Genomic DNA, 23,440 nt, shown 5'->3' with positions numbered 1-23,440 from the left:
TGTTCCAGAAAATACTATAAAGTAAACACTGCATGTGTTCTGTTCTGTGTATGTTTGGACTTGTTAACAAAAGACTATGCAGTTAAGAGTAAGGAAGCATATTTGAAAACAAATTTCTAGAAAATTAAATTTCATGACTGAACAGAAAAAAAAATTTCATTGGAATATTCCCTTGATGGACTGAACTTTGTTGTTTTTTTGTTTGTTTGTTTGTTTTAATTAGGAAGAAGAACGTATTCCTTTTTCTACCTGGGGAAAATGTATACGGATAACGCTGTGTGCAAGTGCTGTCTTCTTCTGGGTAAGAGTTGACAACACATTTTCTACTATTTAATTTTAAATGTCAAGGAAACTAAAAGTTGAGTCCAGATATTGTAGCCTCATAGAAAGAACTGTTTCCAGAGAACGACATAGCCACCATATGGTACTACCCTTGAGGTGTCAAAGTATCTGTTCACAGTGGTTTTCCTGGTTCCTTCCCCCATATTTACTTAAATCAGATGAGTGGCTCAGGATTTTTCAGTTTTTGGTGAAGAAACCAAACAGGAGGCATTACAAATTCTAAATTTTTTCAGTAGCAACCACTAAAGCAAAATGTCTAGAAATAGCTTTTGCAAAAATAGTAATAAGAACTATGAAAACATAAAAAGCATTGCAAAGACACAAAAGAAACTATAAGCAAATAACTCCAGACAAAAAGAAAATATTTCCATAATAAAGGCCTCCCTGGTGGCGCAGGGGTTAAGTCCAGAACTATGAAGCTATCTGCAGCCATTGCAGCGCCAGTTTGATTCCCCAGCCAGGGAGCTGACCCACATGGCAAAGCAAACTTCTCCTGTCTTGCCCGCTGCTCCCCTCAGCAGTGGATTTCAGTAGATCTGCCTATTCCACTCCCCACTCTGTCTCTGGTGAATCCTCTCACCTCACACCCAACCTCTGGCCTATACCCCAGTTCTTGTATGCATAAATAAATAAAAGAAATCTTTTTTTAAAAAAAGAAAGAAAATAGCTCCACAATAAAATAATTTATTCATCTGCGGTCTATTTTTGGTCAAATCATACTAGTAATATAATTTAGTTATTAGAATAATTGAAAACAAGAGACTTGTATTGGCTCAAGAATAACCAAAAGAAAATAAGACATGAAGCCTAGATTTGAGCTCTAATATCAGTAATTTAATATATTTATTTATTTATAAAGGTTTAATTAGTTTTTAGAGCACCTGAATATTTTTGAGACATACTGCCAAAGTGCTTTCCAAGAAGGCTGGAGAAGGGTAAAATATAATATATTTATTTAATAAATCAGTAAAATAAGATTATTCACTAAATGGTAATAGAACACTTGATAGTATTTGGGCAAACAAAGGAAAACTGTACTATGAACCACTTAACTGTAATAAATATTAATAACTGTAATAACCACTTAACATGTAAACAATGTAACACCATAAAAGAACTAGAAATATTGATGAATATGGTTTCTTGATGTAAAAAGATTTTTAGAACTTAGCAGCAACACGGGTCTCAGGGGAAAATATTGAAAGATCTCCATATAGCAAAAAGCATTCTAAGTTTAATTAAAGCTATTAGAGAAATATTTCTTAGCAAATGGGGCATAAAAGGGAGTATTACCTTTACTACACAAAGAATCCAGATCACTTCTAAGATTTCACCAAAGATCTCTGTACTGGCAGATGTCAAGCCTTACTAGTCATTAAATCAGTGCACATTAAAATGAGGTATAGTTTTTACACCTCCAAATGATGAGGCTCAATGTAAAGAAGAAATGCATCTGTAAAGATGAAATGCATCACCTCTTCATAGTCGGGTATTGGAATTTTACCCTTCTCCAGCCTTCTTGGAAAGCACTTCGGCAGTATGTCTCAAAAATATTCAGGTGCTCTAAAAACTAATTAAACCTTTAAAACTTTCGGCAGAAAGTATTTTGTAATGGGCAGTAATAGTCACTAAAGATTGAATTACAGGGCCTCCCTGGTAGCACAAGGGGTTAAGACATAACCTATGAAGCTATCTACAGCCACTGAAGCATGAGTTCGATCGCTGGCCGGCCAGGAAGCTACCCACATGGTGCAGCAGACCTCTCCTGACTCGCCCACTGCTCCCCTCAGCAGTGGATTTCAGCAAATCTGCCTGTTCTGTTCTCCACTCAGTCTCTGGTGAATCCTCTCACCCTCTGCACCTCTGGCCTGTACCCCAGTTCTTGTATGCATAAATAATAAATCTTTTTTAAAAAGGATTGAGTTACAGTTATTATATATGTATATATTGCATATATATATTCCTATAGCATATATGTCATATATTCTCTATATATACATATCAGCCAAATATTCTACTTCTAACCAGTCATACAGTGGAATATAATACAACCATGAAAAAGATGTCCTTGGTAATGTTTTGTGATGTGAAAATTTTATAGTTATCATAGGGTACAGGAAAGGATAAAATTAATAATGTAAAATCATTTAAATGTGTAAACATATTAGCATTCTGTAGGAATGTGCCTTTATGTAGATAACAGATTTTTTTCCCTGCTATTCTCTATGGTTGGGTTCCTTTAGGTTTTGGTGACAGAAAATCAATCTCTAGTTGCTTAAACAACAAAAATGGGGAGAGTGATGGATTGGTTTCTGTAATTGAAAGTCCCAGATCTGAGGGTGGCCTCAGTCGAGGTCTCTAATGCCAGAGGAAGCTGCCCTTTATAGGCATTGCTAGATATCACCTCACCTATCAGTGACTCTTAGTAGGCCATTTGTCAATCTTTGATTTGGTCACTGAGACCCAGGGTCTGAAGTCCCTATTTCTCTCAAACCAATCAGGAGCTACTTCTGCAGCACAGGAAGGCTCAGAACAACCCAGACAATGAGCTTGAAAATGGGAAAGTTATTGCCCGCAAAGCAAATTATGGTTCCTCTTCCTAGGCTGGAAACAGATCCAGTTAGCAAAGCAACCAGCATCCACTACAGGATGTTCTCAGATTGTCTCCCGTCAGTGCATATTCAAGTTATTATCAGAAAAGTATATTAAACTATAATCTGAAAAGATAAGAAACTTGAGGAAGCAGAATGATGGTTTCCTACTTCCTGTGAATATTGAACAAACCAAGTGCCTTGAAGTCTGGAAACAAAGTATGTAAATGCTCTGACAGGAACTAGAATTCATTTCATGGACCATGTGGGAGGTAGTGTAGGAAGAAGTCAGCATGTCATTGGGGCTCTGAGTATATCAGATCTTTCACTTACTATTGGGTTGTCAGAAAAGTCATGAGGCATTTTTGCTTGAAAACAGAAAAAATACGTCATGACTTTTCCGACTTCCCAAAAGTTGCTTAATTTGGGAACAAATTATTTCATCTCTTTGTGCCTCAGTTTCCTCCTCCATAAAAGAGACAGAACTCTACTTACCTCATAGGCTGTTATGAGGATTTTGTTTGCTGAAAGAGAAAGGCTTGATATACCTTCTCTAATACATTTTCTCAGCCTTGGCTAATTTTCACAGATACTTACACACACAAATGGTATTTCTTTCACAAGTGTAAACCTTAACTGTGAAGGAGATAATGAGAGAGATTACAGGAGGAAATAGAATGCCTTCTCTATAAACGGATGACTTTAAAAGTAAGAACAAACATCTTCACATGCTGGCCTTATAGCTAATGTTTACAAAGTGCTTTCTTTCCAAGTTTGAAGGGTTTCACCTGTAGCAACTCAGTGAATCATAACACAGCTCTATACTTTAGTAACTATTTTTACATAAGTTTTCATTGAGGTGACATTTGTGTAACATTATATGAGTTTCTGATATACAGCACTGTAAGTCTATAATAAGATCCATCACCAGGACAGTGTATGGGAGAAGACACTTTCAGATCAAACATCTAACAGAAGTCAGCTCCTTTTAATGTCCCCCCATTATGTGGGTGAGGAAATTGAAGCCCCCAAGAGGTTAAGTAATTTGTACCAGCCCCCCTGCTCGTGCTCAAGCCAGGATTCAAATCCAGGAGTCTGGTTCAGGCCCTGGCTTGTAATCACTGCCTTCCCTGCTCTCCCCAGGTGAAAACCAGCCTCCCTCTGTTACTGCAAACCTTTATATGGCATAATTTGCTAGGTCTTGAAATTCTCCTTTTTCATAGCTTTTCTCTCTCAGGGCAGTCATCCTGAGCAGGCAGGCCCAGCAAGTCCAAGTCTGGAGCCTGTCCAAGAAAGTAGATGTTAGAGAAACAGCTTGAAAATGCAGCCCTTCCTGGGCATCACTGAGTGTCCAAGGAAAACTAGCCTGGTGATAAGTGAAACCCTAGTGTGTGCAAACTAGACTTCAGGCCCCCATGGATAATGGTTTATACAGTCAGAAATGCGGTGGCCTTGCGAATGAGTCTTGTGCAAGTGCTGGCATGCTTGGTGACCGGTTTAAGATTTTAAGATCCAAACGTGAAAAGTGTGGGAGGCTTTTAACAGCAGGGATAGCTATCATTTCTAGCAGTTACTTTAGGGCCCTGCTGCAGCTTCTCCGATCCCATTCAGGGGATTATGGTCCTGCTAGTGCACCCCTTTCATAGTTTATAGCAGAGCCAAAAAAATCACATTCATGATCTTGAAAATTCTGTTGTTACAGAAGGGGTGGTTTTTTTTTGTTTTGTTTTGTTTTAAAGATTTATTTAATTAATTATTTATTTATACATACATACATACATACATACATGCACTGGGTACAGTCAGAAGCACGGGAGGGTGAGAGAATTCACCAGAGCCAGAGTGGGGAGCAGAGCAGGCAGAAGGACCGAAGTACATTGCTGAGGGGAGCAGCGGGCGGCAGGAGAGGTCTGCATGCCATGCGGGACCCTCCTCTGGTGGCTGGGGAGCAGCTGGGGATCGAACCGGCGCTGCAGAGGCTGCGGGCAGCCTCGCAACCCAGCGCTCAACCACTGCGCCACCGGGGAGGCCCACCAAAGGAGTGTTTTTTTCCTTACATCGTTGTTCATTTTTTGGACAGTATTTGATTTCTCCCCTCAGGTGTAGTTCCCATAGTTCTCCCACCACCACAGGACCTGTGACCATCACCACAGTCCCTTGTGCTCTGTTTTCACCCCTCTCTCCCCGCCTCCCCTGATGGATGCCTCAGATCTATGGTTTGCCTACAAGTTTTGTCTTTTTCCTGACCCCTTGTTCAATTTCCCTGTATCCCTCCTATAAGTGAAATTATCCAGTATTTTTCTTTTTCCTTCTGACTTATTTCGCTAAGCATCATCCAAATGGGGTATTTTCATCAGTTCTGCTGTCATAGAAAATTTTTCCTTCTAACTGAACGTGCTACCAGTTACCCCATTTTTACCCAGTCTGAAGATAGAGTCCCTTTTCCTAATAGAAATTCTTTCTTGCAGCAGTTTTAGCTTCCCAGGGAAATTGCACAGCAAGAGCAGAGCCCCCGTGTCCTGTCACCCCCGGCACATGCTGTCCCTGCTGTTGACATCTCACTTAGTGGCTGTACCATCCTGATGACCCTCATTCCCTTTCCTTTCTCTGAGATGCAACCTGCCCAATTTCCACCTCTCATATGTGAGATTCACATCTCTTCACACATGCACCTTGTTCATTTTATCCCAAGGCCAACTATTTTTCTTTTATTTTTGTGTAGAAGAACTAGGGTATAGGGAGAACCAGGGTGTAGGCCAGAGGTGCAGGGGTAAGAGGATTGACCAGGGACAGAGTGGGGAGCAGAAAGGTAGATCTACTGAAATATACTGCTGAGGGCAGCAGCAGGTGAGACAGGAGAGGTCTGCTGTGCCCTATGTGAGTCAGCCTCCTGGCTGGGGATTGAACTCAGGCCCTAGTGGTAACAGCACTGAGATTTATCCCCTAGGCCACCAAGGAGGCCCTCAAGGAGGTTTTTAATATGAGATGGAAACTAAGATCCTTGTATGGTAAAGTAAATACCCCATTTTAACCATTACCAAAACTTCTAACATGCAATGCTAGGGTCATTTTGTTTTATTATTTTTTTTTTTTATTTTTACGTAGAAGAACTAAGGTGTAGACCAGAGCTGCGGGGGGTGAGAGGATTCACTAGAGACAGAGTGGGGAGCAGAACAGGTGGATTGACTGAAATACACTGCTGAGGGAAGCAGGGGGCAAGATTGGAGAGGTGTGCTATTCCCTACGTGGGTCAGCTTCCAGGCTACAGCAATGATAGAGCTGAAACTTAACCCCTAGGCCACCAGAGGGGCCCTTCCCCCACCCCTGGGACCAACTTTTAAGTATAAAAGTTTGGCTCTTGGTGAGTCTCATGCTGCTTGTTTATTCTGTTCTCAGATCCTCCTGATTATCGCTTCAGTGATTGGCATCATCGTCTACAGGCTCTCGGTGTTCATTGTGTTTTCTGCAAAACTTCCCAAGAACTATAATGCCACAGACCCAATCCAGAAGTACCTGACTCCACAGACAGCCACGACCATCACGGCGTCCATCATCAGCTTCGTCATCATCATGATTCTGAACACCATCTATGAAAAAGTGGCCATCTTGATTACTAACTTTGGTACGACCCCACTCCCCACAGTCATGTCGCAGACATTTCTAGGAGCTAGCGAAAACAGAGACTGTATCTTTTAGGCATTTTCAATTCCGGGGTGTTAAAATTTTGAGAACATTTCAACTGTAAACATATTTTCTTTCGTTTCTATAGGAAATGAATCGTCTACAGCTTTGCCTTGGTGAAAGGGACAGAGCAAAGATAATCATTATAATGTCCAGGCTCTGTGCAAACAGATCAAGACTGAGTAATATTTTCAATTATATTAGATCATGTACCCCATTGTTGAAAGTAAATAGTCTTTTTATTGCAAATAAGTGGAATAGGGTCATGGTTCCAGTAGCAAATATGCTTCCTCTGCTGCCGAGAGGACAAGTAATCACACTGTTACGAGTCTTCCCCGTGCTGTTCATATTAATACAGCTCCATTCTCATCAGCTCTGGCTTTTATAATAAGTGTTTCTTCTCTCTGGCTGGCTTCCCAGGCAGCTGCTTAGTGGCCAAAGTGTAGAGCCTCCCACACGCTCCACATGCCTCTATCTTCTCTAAATGGTCCGCTAGCCGGTCATCTTCTGAAAATCATCAGACCAATTTAAATTCTGAACAGGAGAGTGACCTGTTCTGTCTTCCCCAAATGCTTCTAGCAAGTTTCCTGTTGTCTTGTTTATTTCCTTCAACAGACCTACCTTAGTAAAATTCAAAAAGATGTATCATTTAGCAAGCTGTTCAAAAGTACTTTTTTGTCAGAGTAGAAGTAAGAGAAGGTAATTCATGCCCATTTGATAACATTGTGCTTCTAAAGTTTAACTACCAAAAACAGTTTTGTTTTTTGTGTGTGGTTTGTGGGTTTTTTTTTTTTTTTTTTTTTTTTTGGTCTTGTGGGATATTATATTCATGGGGGAAATTCTTGTAACAATGTGTAAATTTGGAATTAACACAATAGCTATATTAAGAAATTCAAACAGCTTAAATGGAAACAGTGTGAATTGTTTTTTTTTTTAACATGTTAACTCGTGTATCAGTGCCTTTGATGAGGGTCTCAAAGCTGTTCACAATTTTAAAATCTCGCTTTTCTTTGTTTGAACTGCAGAACTCCCACGGACCCAGACTGATTATGAGAACAGCCTAACCATGAAGATGTTCATGTTCCAGTTTGTCAACTACTATTCTTCCTGTTTCTACATAGCCTTCTTTAAGGGCAAATTTGTCGGTTACCCGGGAGATCCTGTTTATTGGCTGGGAAAATACAGAAATGAAGAGGTGTGAATTTAGAATTGTATTCTCTTGATAAGCTGTTTTCTCTCAGTTGCTCAATGAATGGTTTATTGTAGAGTCACTGGGTTGTGTTTTTTTAGCCAAAAAAGAACAAATATTAGAAAAATAAGATTAAATGACCTTATTTCATATTAGACCCATCAAAAATTTAAGTGACATTTTCTTTTTAACATTGCAGTGTGATCCCGGGGGGTGTCTCTTTGAACTAACAACACAGCTGACAATAATAATGGGAGGAAAAGCAATCTGGAATAACATACAAGAGGTGTTACTTCCGTGAGTATTAAGCTGTATCATCTCGGGAGCACAGAGGCGGAAAAGCCCACCCAGTGGAATAATCTGCCTGCGTGTCCATCTCTAAACTGGAGTGGACTCTGCTTATTAAGTCTCCAGACAAGATAGTCTAGCTATTCAGAGTAAACATACTTGGGGGTTTTGTTTTGTGTAGAAGAACTGGGGTGTAGGCCAGAAAGCGGGGGCGTGACAGGATTCCCCAGAGGCAGAGCAGGGAACAGAACAAGCAGAGGTACCGAAACACACTGCTGAGGAGAGCAGCAGGCGAGACAGGAGAGGTCTACTGTGCCATGTGGGTCAGCTCCCTGGCCAGAGCTCAAACTCAGGCTGTAGCAGTGATAGTGCTGAGACTTAACCCCTAGGCCACCAGGGAGGCCCATCTCAGGGTTTAAATAAATATGTTAAAACACCTTCTTAAATCCCATCAGTGATGGGTATACTGATTGTAGCCCCAGGACAGGTTGTCCTTGCTGGGCTTATGAACCAAGTATCTCCACAACTTCTCACAAGTGTCTCCTCCCTTTCTACCACACTTTTAAAACTCAGTAACAGTGACTTCTAGGGGTCTTCTATGTAAGTCACTGTGTTGTGTTTTATTTGTTTACCTCCCTTCTGCAAATGAAGATTCTGTGGCTTAGAAAAGCTAAATGACTTTTGTAAGTTCACATCACCACTAAGAGCACTGTGAATGAAGATCTAAGATCCCAAGACTCCCAGTCCAGGTTTGGAGAATAGTTCTCTTGTGGTCCCAGGGCACATACAACATAGTGTCATCTTAGATGCTGGTGTAGGAGACCAGTATCTAGAACAGTTACCACGAAGGTTTGGATTACTGTTCTTTCCCTTAAAGATGAGAGTACATGTTTGCATAAGGTCCCACTGTCCTTCTAAATTTCCACTTAGAGGGGGCCTCCCTGTTGGCCTAGGGGTTGAGTCTCAGCACTGTTATCACTGCAGCCTGAGTTCGATCCCCAGCCAGGGAGCTGACCCACATAGGGCACAACAGACCTCTCCTGTCTCACCTGCTGCTCCCCTCAGCAGTGAATTTCAGTAGATCCTCCTGTTCTGCTCCCCACTCTGTCCTGGTGAATCCTCTCACCCACTTGCACTCTGGCCTACACCCCAGTTCTTGTATGCATAAATAAATAAAATAAATCTTTTTTTTTTTTTTTTTTTTAAAAGACCTGGGTTGAGCACAGCCCTGTGAAGCTGTCCACAGCCTCTGCAGCACGGGTTTGATTCCCGGCCAGGCAGGGAGATACCCACATGATGCTGCAGACCTCTCCTGTCTCGCCCGCTGCTTCCCTCAGCAGTGCTTTTGGTCCATCTGCCTGTTCTGCTGCCCACTCTGTCTCTGGTGAATCCTCTCACCTTCCCACTTCTCTGGCCTGTACCCCAGATCTTGTACAAATAAATAAATCTTTAAAAAAAAAAAGTCCTTTATCCCACCATCCAAATGGGTCATTTTTTTTCAACATCACCCCTCTCTATAGGTTCCTTCCTCCTGTCATTTTGCCCTACCTCTACCCCCACCCATATCACATCCACCTGTCTTCTCTCTCTTCCTCTTCCCTTCTCTAACCTTACTTCTCTCTCTGCCATTCCCAAATTTCTTTTTATTCTGTTCATAGAGTGTTAACATCATTTTTCTGTTTTTAGAGAGCAGAAACCACTGGGTTTCATTGTGTCCTTCCAGATTTCTTCACAAGGGCTCATTCCTCAACTTCAATGGGAACTAGCAGAATTTGTCTCTAAGCAAAGGCCTCTCTCTTTCCTCTTCCCCACCCCAGGGTCCTCCCCTCTAAAGGATTCTGGTTGTAGCTGTAAAATTACGATTTTCTTTACCTACTATGCTATCAATGGCCCTCACTTTCATTGTACTCATCTCCAGCTTTTCCAGACGAGTAAAAGTAGGTCAAGCACACATAACTATGTTTCTATATGAAAATAAATAACATCAAAGAGAAGAAAGCCTTAACTTGGATTTAAAAGCATTTTTTTTTTGAAGAAAGTAGATTATTTAGCACTTGTTTTGATGACTGGTTGTCAGTGAGTTCATTTTTATTTTAAAATTTTAGGGGGCCTGGTCTGTTTTCCAAATTGGTATTGGTATTCACATGTAATGAAATATGTTCCCATGAAATATTTTTAGATAAAGGTGTGTTATTGGACCCACCTCTACCCCAGGAGGTATTGCACCCAGTATTGCAAATTACAGCCACCTAAACCTGGCATGTCGATATTTCTAATTCTAGCCTAAGTTACTGAGGCAGTATGTTTTCAATTAGCTTTCTTTCACTTTTGAAAACGTGGATTGCTAAATGTTAACCAAATTAGGGAATGACTTGGGATCAACTAATTGCTACTTCTCCTCTTTAGGTAGGCATCCCTTGCCTTCTTACTTTTTCATACAACTTCTCATATAATAAGGACATAGTAGTTATTCTGGTAACCCAAACTACACCCATCACAGAAAGCATAATAAGGGAGAGAAAAACCTTATAATTCAGTGGCTATTTTCATACCATTTAAATATGTCAAAAAGAATGGAATAAAATTAGTTTCACTGTACACACTTAACCTCTCTCTGCCCCCAACTAGGTCAGCTCCTTGGCTAGGGTTCCTGAAGCAAATGAAGAAGCAAAGCTGGCACTAGGATCCTGTCCCCTTTGGGCGCCCTCGGGCATCCAGAGCAGTGCTGGGCATTTAGTGGGTGCTCAGTAAAAACCAGTTGAGTGAATGAGTGATTCATGCTTTAAATACAGAATATCAGCACATTAACAGAATTGTTTACTGGACTCAGAGAACAAGCCCAGCACCCTTTGGCCTTCTCACTCACTTAGTATTTTGATTTTGATATCTGAGGCACTCCTGGGAATTTTACTCTGTACTTGACACAGAGCTGGTATAATTCCTGCATGAAGCAGCTCAATCTGGAGAAATTCTTATGATAAAAATGTACGAAAAATAGATACCAATAACATTGTCCTTTGGTGTTTAGGTAATGGATGGCAGTGGTTTTCTTCTTTTGTTTTCTATAATGGGTTTGAACTTCTTAGGTAAGAAAAGTGAGCTGATATAAGAGAAAATATCCCTTCTTGGGATATATTGGGTAGTTGGAAAAGGCATGACGTATTTATTTCTGTTTTTCAAGCAAAAATGCATCATGACTCTTCCAACAGCCCAGCCATTTGTCAGGGAAGAACCAGAGGCATGTAATAAGAGAACCCTAACACAGCAGGTTCACTACCTGCTCTTATGCTTTAAATTAAAAAATAGTAGACCCAGGAATGAAACAGATTTAATAGTAGAGGGTGCTTTTATTCAAAATTAGCAAGTGGGAATGCTGTAGGATGTCTTAAACAGAAATAATGATTATCTGTGGTATGTGAGTTAAATATAAAGAAGATACAAGAAAAGGCCATGCAAAGTAATTCATACATACAGTAAGGACTTAGTGAAGAGCGACTTTTTATAACACTGTTATGCCAATATGCTAAATTCCTAAGGATATTATTTTGTAACCACTGCTGAAGGAAGGAAACATCTCAACTTGGCCAGGGGAGAAAGTACCTGGCATCTGGAATTGTTTGTAATTCTGTAGATGATTTCCATGTGTACTCAAGATGAAGATCCCTGCTCCAGAATCATAACCCAATAGAAAACCCAAAAGACCAAGGACAGTGTAGTATGGATTACAGCCCAGTATTTCCTACCAGAATAATAAGGAATTTAGCATGGAAACAAGGAATTAATTTCCTCATGGGTTATGTGTTCAACTTGAGACATTAACTCATACTTTATGACTTGGGGGATAATAGTCTAATTTGCACTTTGATCTTTTCGGCAGCTGGATCAAAAATCTAATTGGACGATGCAACTCAGTTTCGGGCTCAGAAAAGATCACCCCACGGTGGGAACAGGACTACCATCTGCAGCCCATGGGCAAGCTGGGATTATTTTATGAATATCTTGAAATGAGTAAGTTGTGGGTGACATTTTGGGTCATGTAAATTATATTGGAGCACGGTTTGGATCCCAAAAGCAGCGATTATTGAGCCAAATAATGATCTAGCAGGTTGAAATGTAGTTTCTTTTTCTCCAATAGATGAAATTATAGGATCAGGCTTGCAAATAAGGTGATTATGTCTCTTTGTCAATATTTATGTTGTCCGATGCCACAGATTTATCCCCAAGCAATGAAAAGGGATACTCATCTAGGTACATCTTCACCATTCATTATTAGAACATCCTAACCATGTTGTCTGAGCCTCAGCTCAGAACTATTATTAGAGGTGATTCAGTCTGGGATACACAAATGATCACAGGGTCCCCCCGCCCTTTTCACACCCTGCTCCTGTTTCTGCATATCTTTTTCTCCTGACCAGTGATTTCTGCCTGTTTCCTTGAGTGACCTCATTTCTAATCACTAGTTAGAATTTAGAAGCATTTTTGCTGGTCTGGCATTGAGAATACACATTTATCTCCTCCATCCTGAATGTCTTTGCCCGTCTGTGTAGCATTTCCTTGGGCTCTGTTTCAGTTGCACTTGATTTTGAGTCCCCAGTTGTCTTTCATTTTTTTTTTTTTTTTAATAGGGGCATGTTTTTCTTTATTTGTTTGCTTGTTTTTGTTTTGTTTATACATGCACTGGGTACAGTCAGAGGGGCGGGAGGGTGAGAGAATTCACCAGAGCCAGAGCGGGGAGCAGAGCAGGCAGAAGGACCGAAGTACACTGCTGAGGGGAGCAGCGGGCGGCAGGAGAGGTCTGCGCACCATGTGGGACCCTCCTCCGGTGGCCGGGGAGCAGCCGGGGATTGAACCGGCGCCGCAGAGGCCGCGGGCAGCTTCGCAACCCAGCGCTCTACCGCTGCGCCACCGGGGAGGCCCCCAGTTGTCTTTCAATGGATGCACCTCAAAATAGATCTCCATAGGAAAGAGCATCTTTTCTCTTACGTATGACATGCTTACACCTAATAGAAAACCAACAATTTATATGTTTTGTCTCTGTGCCCTTTTGCTGAACTAGTACAGTGAAGTATGCTGGTCTCATGCTTAGGAAGCAGGAAAGGGAGGCTGACTGTGGTGGGTCCTTGCGAATGGGGTGTATGTTAGCAGAGACACCCCCTTGTCATTCTTGTTTACCAGTTTGCAGATAGAGGGAGGTTTCCATTAAATCCTATTTTATATTACAAAACAGTTGCTTTTAAAAAATGTGCATCATATACATGGAAACACATCTGCTTCCTTTGTGGAGTGAAAGGTTCCTTTTATTTATCATGTTTATTCTCAAAAGGACCTTAAGACAGCTGCCTGTTATTCCAAATTGAATCATAATTGTTATTCTCTTATGGGAGGAATTAACAATAACAACATCTTGAGGGAGAACATAATTTTTACTTTTGCACAGAAAAGTTGGGTGGAAAGAGTTATTTTTCTGTAGTTGATTTGACAAACAAGTGGCATGGAGAGGAAGAGTTAGTGGTCATGTGCTGGAGAGTTGATGTGACTATTAAATCTATAAGAAAGGCTAGAATAACAACAGTTTCGACAGAATTTCTTTTCTTTATTCAATTGTTTTATTATCCAAATAATACTCAATAAATCAGAAAAAGTAATCAGTTTCTGACAATAGGCAGTCTGTTATTCTGTACTCAAGAGTGAAATCTATGTTTGCTGCTTTTAGTTTGTGGGAGATAGAATTTCCAAGTGCCTTTGAGTTATTTTTGCTCCTCTAAAATAAACATAGAATGCCTTCGGCAATGGTCTCAACTCTACACACTTCCCCTGCTTCCTAATCTTCATCAATTCCAACATCTACCTTTTAAATTGTGTCTCTAGCAAGGAGGAGCCAAACTGGGGTGGAGGAAATAGACATTTCACGAGAAAAGGTAGACACATTTGAAAGGTCAAGGGCGTGAAACAGCCTGGGCAGTTCAAAGAATGGGAAAAAAGCAAAGTGTGGCTACAACAAAGGGTCCACAGGTGAAGGGATAGCAGGAAAGCAAGGGCTATGTTTTGATGGATTTTGTGGGCTTAGCCAAGGTACTCGAACTGATCCTTAAGGAAATGCATACTTTGGAGATGATCAGATTACCCTGGCAGCAAAAGGGGATGAAAATATTTTGTTTGGTTGGGCCTATTTTGGTAGAAAGAAGCAATCTCAGTAGGTTACCCCAGGTCACCTAAATAATTGTAAGCACCGAAATAGAGGCTGCGATCTGAGGAATTGAGATAGGGAGAGAAATTTAATCGTTGTCAAAGGTGAGATCATATAGCATGTGGGGAATAGAATTAAGATATCTTCTGGAGTCTGAATGTGCAGGTTGGAACAGCAGGAGAGGGAGAGGAACTGGTTTTGAGGAAATGGATTAGGCTCAGTTATCTTAAGTAGCTGTTTGTGGGATCTCTTGGAGGGGTCCATTAGAAAGCTGGATCCACCTGTTGAGCTCAGAGGACTCCAGGCAAGGTCAGGGGGTGATTCAGGCTTGCCAGGGGAAAATGATGATGTGGCTATTCCCAGCGATATTTAAAGAGTAAATGGGGGGATAGAAAGCCACAAAGAGAAGGAAGAGCAGGGCAGGTGGGAGAAATCCATCAGAGAGTTGTGTCAACACAGAGAAGATTTTGAAGGCTTAAGAGGTATTGGAACACTGACAAAAAAGAGCATAATGAAAAGGAGGGAACAGGCAGTAATGCACACATTTAATTGCTGGTTCTATAGGGAAGGGTGGGATAAGTGCTGTAGTTTGTTAGATTTTTTTTAAAATATGTATTGTATTTTATATCTTATTCTATGCATATGGTTACACGCACATGCACCCTTGCTCTTTTAAAATTTAAGTAAAATAGGGAGCAACATGGCGGCGAGGAGACGCTGCGAGTAAGATCTCCCATTAAAAAAAGTTAATAGGGAGGAAAAGCGGCAGGTCCCAGTGAGAACCGGGACACGGAAGATAAACGGACGACGCCAGCAAACTGCCCGAAGAAGAAAGTTGCCATAAAAGAGGACCAGAAGGGAGGGAAGCGCAGAACCCTGCTCCCCTCCCCCGCCCACAGAGGCGGCACTCTCCGACTGGCAGAGAGGAGGAAAAAAACAAACTAAAACTGCCAACAAGAACAAAGGACGCAGCAAGCGGGACTGTGAGTGGAAAGGAACTATTGCAGCCACCACACCCTGTGAACGGGAGCTGTGGAGAACCCCCGCAGGATCCGCCGCGGAGGTGAGCTCCAGGCGCCATTGAAGAGAGCCCCGCCCAGGAGGAGACCAGCACCAGCACACAGCCCCGGCCGCCCGGTAAGCCTGCGCGGAAGCCGCGCGCCGGAAAAACAGACGCGGAGCGGGATTGCGCGGGGAAAGCGGCGCGGATTGCGCGGATCAGATCACAGCTGCCCAGGTCCCCGCGCCTGCGACCTAGGCTTGCGGGGAGACGACCTAGGCTTGCGGGGAGACGCGCGGAGGCCCTCCCGGAGTGAGCAGGAACCAGGCGCCCAGGCAGGGGAGCGGGATTCAAAAGGCGCCATTCCCGTGCCACTGATCTGGGCTACAGCCCGCGTCCTGGAACTGAGGGCTTTGGAACTGAGACCCGGGGCACGAAATTAGGGGCGTGGGTTCCCCACGACGGTGGGGCACAAGGCAGACACAGCACCCCAAAGCCGGTGAGGTGTACCCTACCATCCCCGCTCTGCTCCCTGTCCCACGGGGTGGAAAATCAGCTCCCCAAGGGCTCTAGGAGAGATCTCTGGCACCACCTAGCGACTTGACCCCAGCACAGGCTACTGAAGGAGCTAGTGGCCAGCTGGGGAGTTAGCCCACACCGGGCTCCTTCCGAACAAGTAGTCTGAGCCCACAGGGAGAGAGAGCACCCACAGCCGGGGCAGACCAGGCGCGCAGAAGAGTGTGCCTGAGACCAGACGCGCAGGGAGTGTGTCCCACATCACCATTTTAGAACAGGGACATTTCTTCAGTAAAGACTACCTGCAGAAGGCTTCCTCAGAAGCCAGAGGTGAGCGGGGGAAGGTCGCCCATGCCAGAACCCCTCTGGCCTGCAGTCCAAGCCCAGAGGGGGAGCAGGAACCCACCACCGGGGCAGACCAGGCGCACAGGGGAGTGTGTCCCCACATCGGCATTTTAGAACAGGGACCTTTCTCCAATAAAGACTGCTTGAAACTGACAGATGACTCCTGGAGGAACCAGGGGGGAGCAGAGAAGCCCACCCAAGATGCCGGCCAGTCCCAACTACACAGTGTCCCAACGCATACGGCAAATTAGAAAACAGACTGTAGGGAGGAGAAGAACCACACGCAACCTAGCAACTCTCCAGAGAAAAAGCACACCACAAAAAGAAAACCAGCCCCCAGATGGCAACGACAGTAACTTGGAAGAACTTCTGAGCCTTCCAGAAAGAGAATTTAAAATTGCCGTGATTAAAAAACTGACAGAAGTCATAAAGGAAAACAATGATAAGGGAAAAATAATCAACGATCAGAAGAATGAAATTGAGTCCCTAAAGAGGGAAGTAAAAGAAATGCAGGAGATCAAAGAATTAATGGAAGAACTAAAGAATTCTGGGAAAAGCAATGAAAGCAGAATTGATGAAATGGAAGAACGAATAAGTACTCTTGAAGACACAGAAATAAAAAGAACCAAAACAGAAAAGGAAAGAGAAGTACGAAGGAAAAAGAATGAAGAAAGACTTCGGGAACTATCTGACTCCATGAGGAAAGGAAATATAAGAGTTATAGGAATACCAGAAGGAGAGGAGAGAGAAGTAGGAACAGAGAAAATATTCAAAGAGATAATTGAAGAGAACTTCCCAAATGTGAAGGAGGAGCTGAAAATTGATATACAAGAAGCAAGAAGAACACCAAACTTCCACGACGAAAGGAAAAATACAGCAAGACACATAATAGTAAAGCTCCCAAGAATCCAGGACAAGGAAAAAATAATGAAGCTGGCAAGAGGGAAGAAACAGATAACATTCAAAGGAAAGCCAATCAGGCTGACATCAGACTTCTCCGAAGAAACACTACGGGCAAGGAGAGAGTGGAGGGACATAGTCAACAGACTCCAAGAAAACAGATGCCAACCAAGAATACTCTATCCCGCAAAGCTCTCCTTCCTCTTTGAAGAAAGAATATGGACTTTCCCAGACAAACAGAAACTCCGGAATTTCATTGCAACTAAACCCCCACTCCAAAAAATACTACAAGGAGTCCTAAAGCCAGAACCTCAGAGGGACGAATAACAATGAAAGAAGGCCAAAAAAAAAAAAAAAGTTATTAAAAGAATAAATAAATAAAATCAAAGGAAAGACACACAATGGCAAATACAGATGTTAACATATCAATATTAACTCTAAATGTAAATGGACTAAATTCTTCAATAAAAAGACACAGAGTTGCAGCCTGGATTAAGAAACAAAACCCAACCTTTTGCTGTCTCCAGGAAACACATTTAGCTACAAAAGATAAAAATAGGCTCAAAGTTAAAGGATGGAAAACAATCCTTCAAGCAAATGGACCAAAAAAGAAAGCAGGAACAGCTATACTTATATCAGATAAAACAGATTTCAAACTCAAAAAGATAAAAAGAGACCCCAATGGTCACTACATTATGATCAAGGGGACAATACTTCAAGAAGAAATAACACTCATTAACATATACTCACCAAACGAAGGAGCACCAAAATATATCAGACAACTGTTGTCCTCTCTGAAAACAGACATCAGAGAAAACACATACGTAGTGGGAGACTTCAACACACCACTATCAACAATGGATAGATCAACAAGACAAAAAATAAGTAAAGAAACCAAAGCTCTAAATAAGGACCTAGAGCAATTGGGCTTAACAGACATCTATAGAACACTAAACCCCAAAAAAACGGAGTACACATTTTTCTCAAGCGCACACGGATCATTCTCCAGGATCGATCACATACTGGGGCACAAGACAAACATCAACAGATACACCAAGATTGAAATCATATCAACCATCTTTTCTGACCATGAAGGCATCAAACTAGAAATAAACCATAAAAAGAAGGCAAGGAACTTTCCTACCTCATGGAGATTAAAAACCACACTACTGGAAGACCACTGGACTAATGAGGAGATGAAAGAAGAAATTAAAAAATTTTTTGAATTGAACGACAAGGAGGACACCAATATCCTAAATGTATGGGATGCAGCAAAAGCAGTAATAAGAGGAAAATATATAGCAATAGAAGCTCACATCAAGAAACAAGAAAGAACTCAAAGAAACAACCTAATCTCGAAGCTCAAAGATCTAGAAAAAGAACAACAAAAAAACCCCAAAACCAGTAGAAGAAAAGAAATAATAAAAACCAAAGCAGAAATAAATGAAATTGAAACTAAAAAAACAATCCAAAAGATCAATGAAACCAAGAGCTGGTTCTTTGAAAAAATCAATAAAATAGACAAACCCCTAGCCAGGCTCACAAAGGAAAAAAGGGAGAAAGCACAAATAAACAGGATCATCAATGAAAGAGGAGAAATCACAACGGACACAGCAGAAATCAAAAGAATAATCAGTAACTACTATGAACAGTTATATGGAAACAAGTTTAACAATCTAGAGGAGATGGACAAATTCCTACAACTCTACAATCACCCAAAGCTAGATAAAGAAGAAATAGAACACCTAAACAGACCAATTACAATTAGCGAAATTGAAATGGTAATCAAAAACCTCCCCAAAAACAAAAGCCCAGGACCTGATGGATTTACAAATGAATTCTACCAAACATTCAGAGACGAATTAGTGCCTATCCTTCACAAACTTCCAAAAAATTGAGAAGGAAGGGACAATACCAAACACGTTCTATGAAGCCAACATTACACTAATACCAAAACCGAACAAGGACAACACAAAAAAGGAAAACTACAGGCCAATCTCCCTGATGAACACTGATGCAAAAATCCTCAATAAAATTTTAGCTATCAGAATCCAACAATGTATCCATAAGATAATTCACCACGACCAAGTAGGATTCATTCCAGGGACACAAGGATGGTTTAACATCCGAAAATCAATCAACGTTATCCAACACATCAACAAAAAGAAATATAAAAACCATATGATAATATCAATAGATGCTGAGAAAGCTTTCGACAAAGTGCAACACCCATTCATGATAAAAGCCCTTGAAATTCTTGGGATACAAGGAACATACCTTAACATCATAAAGGCCATCTATGACAAGCCAACAGCCAGTATCATTCTCAATGGTGAAAAGCTGAAAGCAATTCCATTAAGATCTGGAACAAGACAAGGATGTCCACTCTCACCACTGCTTTTCAATATAATACTGGAAGTCCTAGCCAGGGCAATAAGACAAGAGAAAGACATCCAAGGAATCCAAATAGGAAAAGAAGAAGTCAAACTATCACTATTTGCAGACGATATGATATTATACATAGAGAACCCCAAAAATTCCACAGAAAAGCTAATTCAACTCATCAATCAGTTCAGTAAAGTGGCAGGATACAAAATCAACACGCAAAAGTCAGTAGCCTTCCTATACACAAACAATAAATATGAAGAAGAAATCAAAAAAACCATCCCTTTCGTTATTGAAACAAAAAAAATCAAATATTTGGGAATAAATCTAACAAAAGAGGTAAAGGACCTATACAAAGAAAACTATAAAACACTGTTAAAAGAAATAGAAGAAGACACAAAGAAATGGAGAGATATCCCCTGCTCATGGATTGGAAGAATAAACATTATTAAAATGGCCATCCTTCCAAAAGCAATATACAGATTCAATGCTATTCCAATCAAAATTTCAATGTCATTCTTCAAAGAAATAGAACAATTATTAATGAAATTCATATGGAATCACAAAAAACCCCGAATAGCCAAAGCTCTCCTGAAAAAAAAAGAAGGGAATGGAGGCATCAGACTCCCAGACTTCAAACTATACTACAAAGCCATAATCATCAAAACTGCATGGTATTGGAACAAGAACAGACATACAGACCAATGGAATCGAATAGAAAATCCAGAGATAAACCCACAGATTTATGGTCAACTAATCTTTGACAAAGGAGCAAAGACTATGCATTGGAGCAAAGAAAGTTTGTTCAATAAATGGTGTTGGGAAAACTGGGTCGCTACATGCAAAAGAATGAAGCTTGACCACTACCTCACACCATACACAAAAATCAACTCAAAATGGATTAAAGAATTAGACATAAGATCTGAAACCATAAAATACATAGAAGGAAATATAGGCGAAACACTACGTGATTTGCACATCAAAGACATCTTTACAGACACATCACCCAAAGCAGTGATAGTGAAGGCGAAGATAAACAGCTGGGACTACATCAAATTAAAGAGCTTCTGCACAGCAAAAGAGACAATAACAAAAACAAAGAGAAACCCCACCAACTGGGAGAACATTTTTGCACCCAACACTAATGATAAAGGGCTGATCACAAAAATCTGCAAAGAGCTGATGAGACTCAACAACAACAAAGAAAATAATCCAGTCAAAAAATGGGCAGAAGAGCTAAAAAGAAACTTCTCTGAAGAGGAAATGCAAATGGCCAACAGGCATATGAAAAAATGTTCAACATCACTTGTCATCAGGGAAATGCAAATCAAAACTACCATGAGATACCATCTTACACCAGTGAGAATGGCACATATTAAAAAAACTAGCAACAACAAATGTTGGCGAGGGTGTGGAGAAAAAGGAACTCTTCTGCACTGTTGGTGGGAGTGCAAACTGGTCCAACCACTGTGGAAAGCTGTGTGGAGATTTCTGGACCTACTAAACATAGAGCTTCCATATGATCCAGCAATTCCACTCCTAGGTATTTACCCAAAGGACACAGAAACATCAATTCCAAAGAACACCTGCACCCCTATGTTTATAGCAGCACTGTTTACAATAGCTAAGCTTTGGAAACAACCCAAATGCCCAAAAGTCGATGACTGGATCAAGAAGATGTGGTACATATATACCATGGAATATTACTCAGCATTCAAAAAAGATAAACACATGCAATTTGCAGCAACATGGATGGCGCTGGAAGGGATCATGCTCAGCGAAATAAGCCAAAAAGAAAAAGAAAAATACCGGATGGTCTCACTCATAGCAGGAATCTAGAAAACTTAAATAAGGGACCAGGAAAATGAATAACTATAAGAAAGTGAAAATCAAAATCAACAAAAAACTATGAACCAGAGACACTTTTAGGGGGGCAGGGGTGGGAGGGGAGGGATTGGGGTCAGAATGGGGGCGCTGCAATTGTATGGGGAATATAACAATAAAATTTATTATCTAAAAATAAAAAAATAAAAAAATAAAATACCAAAAAAAAAAAATAAAAAAAAAAAATAAATAAAATTTAAGTAAAATAATAATCAAGGGGAAACACATTCCACAGGGAGATGAATGCTTGTTGATAATAAAAGTAATTGAATAAGAACTGAAAATGTGCGGTGGCTTTGAACCATGCCCCTCAGCAGTTAGCCAGACAGTGGTGAGGGATGTAGGGCTTTGAAGAGAGACAGTGGTGGACAGTGAGAACATAGAAGAACTTCCTGCAGGAAGCTTGGCACAGAAAGTTTTAGAGAGCAGTACAGGCCCATGAAAAGTTTCAGGTCCGGGTTGGTTTTTTTATTTTTTTTTACAATTTTTTTTTTGTCTTACTGAATGGATATATTTCATATTTTTTCTGTTCTTGGTTTTAAATGTTCTCATATGACTATCAGGATAAATTATACTATGTTTTTTCTGGAGTTGTATTTTTAAATTAAAATTTTTTATCTATCTGGAATTTATTATGGTGTCAAAAGTGAGGACACAGTACCAGTTTTTCCAATGATTTCACTAATAGCTCCAATATTTAATTCACTGGTTTCAGGCATCACTTTTTTTTATTGTTTCCAGTTTTGTTTAATATTTTAATAGTATAGTATTTCTCCCCTCAGGTGTGATTTTGGTGATGGCCACAAAGCAACCATAATCCTCCTTCATGGTCCATTGTGTTCTCCCTACTCCGCTCCCCCATTCTCACTCCTCTCCCTCCTTCCTCCTGAATGTCTCAGATCTATGCTCAACTTCCAAGGGTTGGTTTTACAGTTTATCTTCATCTGACCCTTTGTTTGGTTTCACATATAAGTGAGATCATCCAGTATTTATCACTTCACTTAGTATATAAGCCATTCCAGCTCCATCCATGTTGCTGCAAATGGCATGTGTTTGTCTTTTTGATGGCTGAGTAGTATTCCATTATGTATATATACTACATCTTTCTGACCTACTCATTAATTTGGAGCACTTAGTTTGTCTCCACATCTTGGCTGTTGTAAATAGTGCAGCTATAAATATGAGAGTGCAGTTTTCTTTTCAAATTAGTGTTTTTGTATTTGGGGTTAGATACCTAGGAGTGGAATTGCTGAATCAAATGGCAGATCCAATTTTAGAATTTGAGGAACTTCCACACTGCTTTCCATAAGCAAATCCCATCAATATTAGCATCAAGTTTTGAATCTGTTCTGTTTAATTCATACCATATGAATGTACTAGTTCTGAACTGTTTTAATTACTCTCGTACTCTGTTTTTATTACTCTAGTTAATATCTCAGAGACCTGCTCTCATTTTGTCCTTACTCAGAATATCTATTACTGTCAGTTCAAACATCCTTCCTTGTTACTTTACTTGTATATTTATATTTCCTGAAGAATTTTAGCATCACCTTATAACATTATTTTCCTTAAATCCATTTGAGATTATTACCTACATTTACTTTAAAATTCTAAATTAAATTTTTGGGGAAAAAAATCAGATAATGTCCCCAAACTTGAGTCTTCCCAATTTAAGAATATGGTCCATCCTACCATTCATTCATTCATTCATTCATTCATCATTTTTTGGTTTTCCTTATTTTTTAAGTCCATTATTACAGTAAACTGACATTTCTCAGTAATTTATTCCTAAATAGTCTGTGCTTTTGTTGTCATTATAAATAGTATCTTTACGCTTTTGTTTTTAACTGAGTCTGTTGCTAACACAGTCCTGATTTCTGGCTGCTTTTGAATGAGATCTGGCGGCTCTGAGCTCATCTTCCAGTGAGGCCACTGTGGGCTCTGCCTTTCAGGAGGACATGCCCTCACTGGTTACATGCACTTGCCAGGGTACCAGAGTTGGCCGCACATTCCAACATTTCCTCACTTGCCAGCCCTGTAGGCAGGTGAGTCACATGGGGTAACTAAGTCACAGACACAGGTGTTGGGCATGGCTCAGTGCTGAGCTGCTGTCACCACTGGTCCTGGTCCTG

General features: G+C 40.8%; 1 protein-coding gene across 1 annotated transcript in view; it reads left to right on the top strand.

The window, feature by feature from the left end:
- Positions 1 to 23,440, top strand: part of ANO6 (anoctamin 6) — a gene marked incomplete at both ends in the record, with an annotated part of 209,845 nt that overhangs the window by 173,464 nt on the left and 12,941 nt on the right. The window contains 5 exons of the mRNA XM_084255999.1: positions 224 to 301; positions 6,330 to 6,555; positions 7,640 to 7,809; positions 8,003 to 8,100; positions 11,969 to 12,099. Of these exons, the coding sequence (XP_084112125.1) occupies positions 224 to 301; positions 6,330 to 6,555; positions 7,640 to 7,809; positions 8,003 to 8,100; positions 11,969 to 12,099 (703 nt within the window). The remainder of the gene's footprint in view (positions 1 to 223; positions 302 to 6,329; positions 6,556 to 7,639; positions 7,810 to 8,002; positions 8,101 to 11,968; positions 12,100 to 23,440) is intronic.

This window comes from Talpa europaea, assembly GCF_964194135.1.
Source record: "Talpa europaea genome assembly, chromosome: 15".
In the NCBI taxonomy this organism is placed as follows: domain Eukaryota; kingdom Metazoa; phylum Chordata; class Mammalia; order Eulipotyphla; family Talpidae; genus Talpa; species Talpa europaea.
This window is presented reverse-complemented; position numbering and strand designations above follow the sequence as displayed.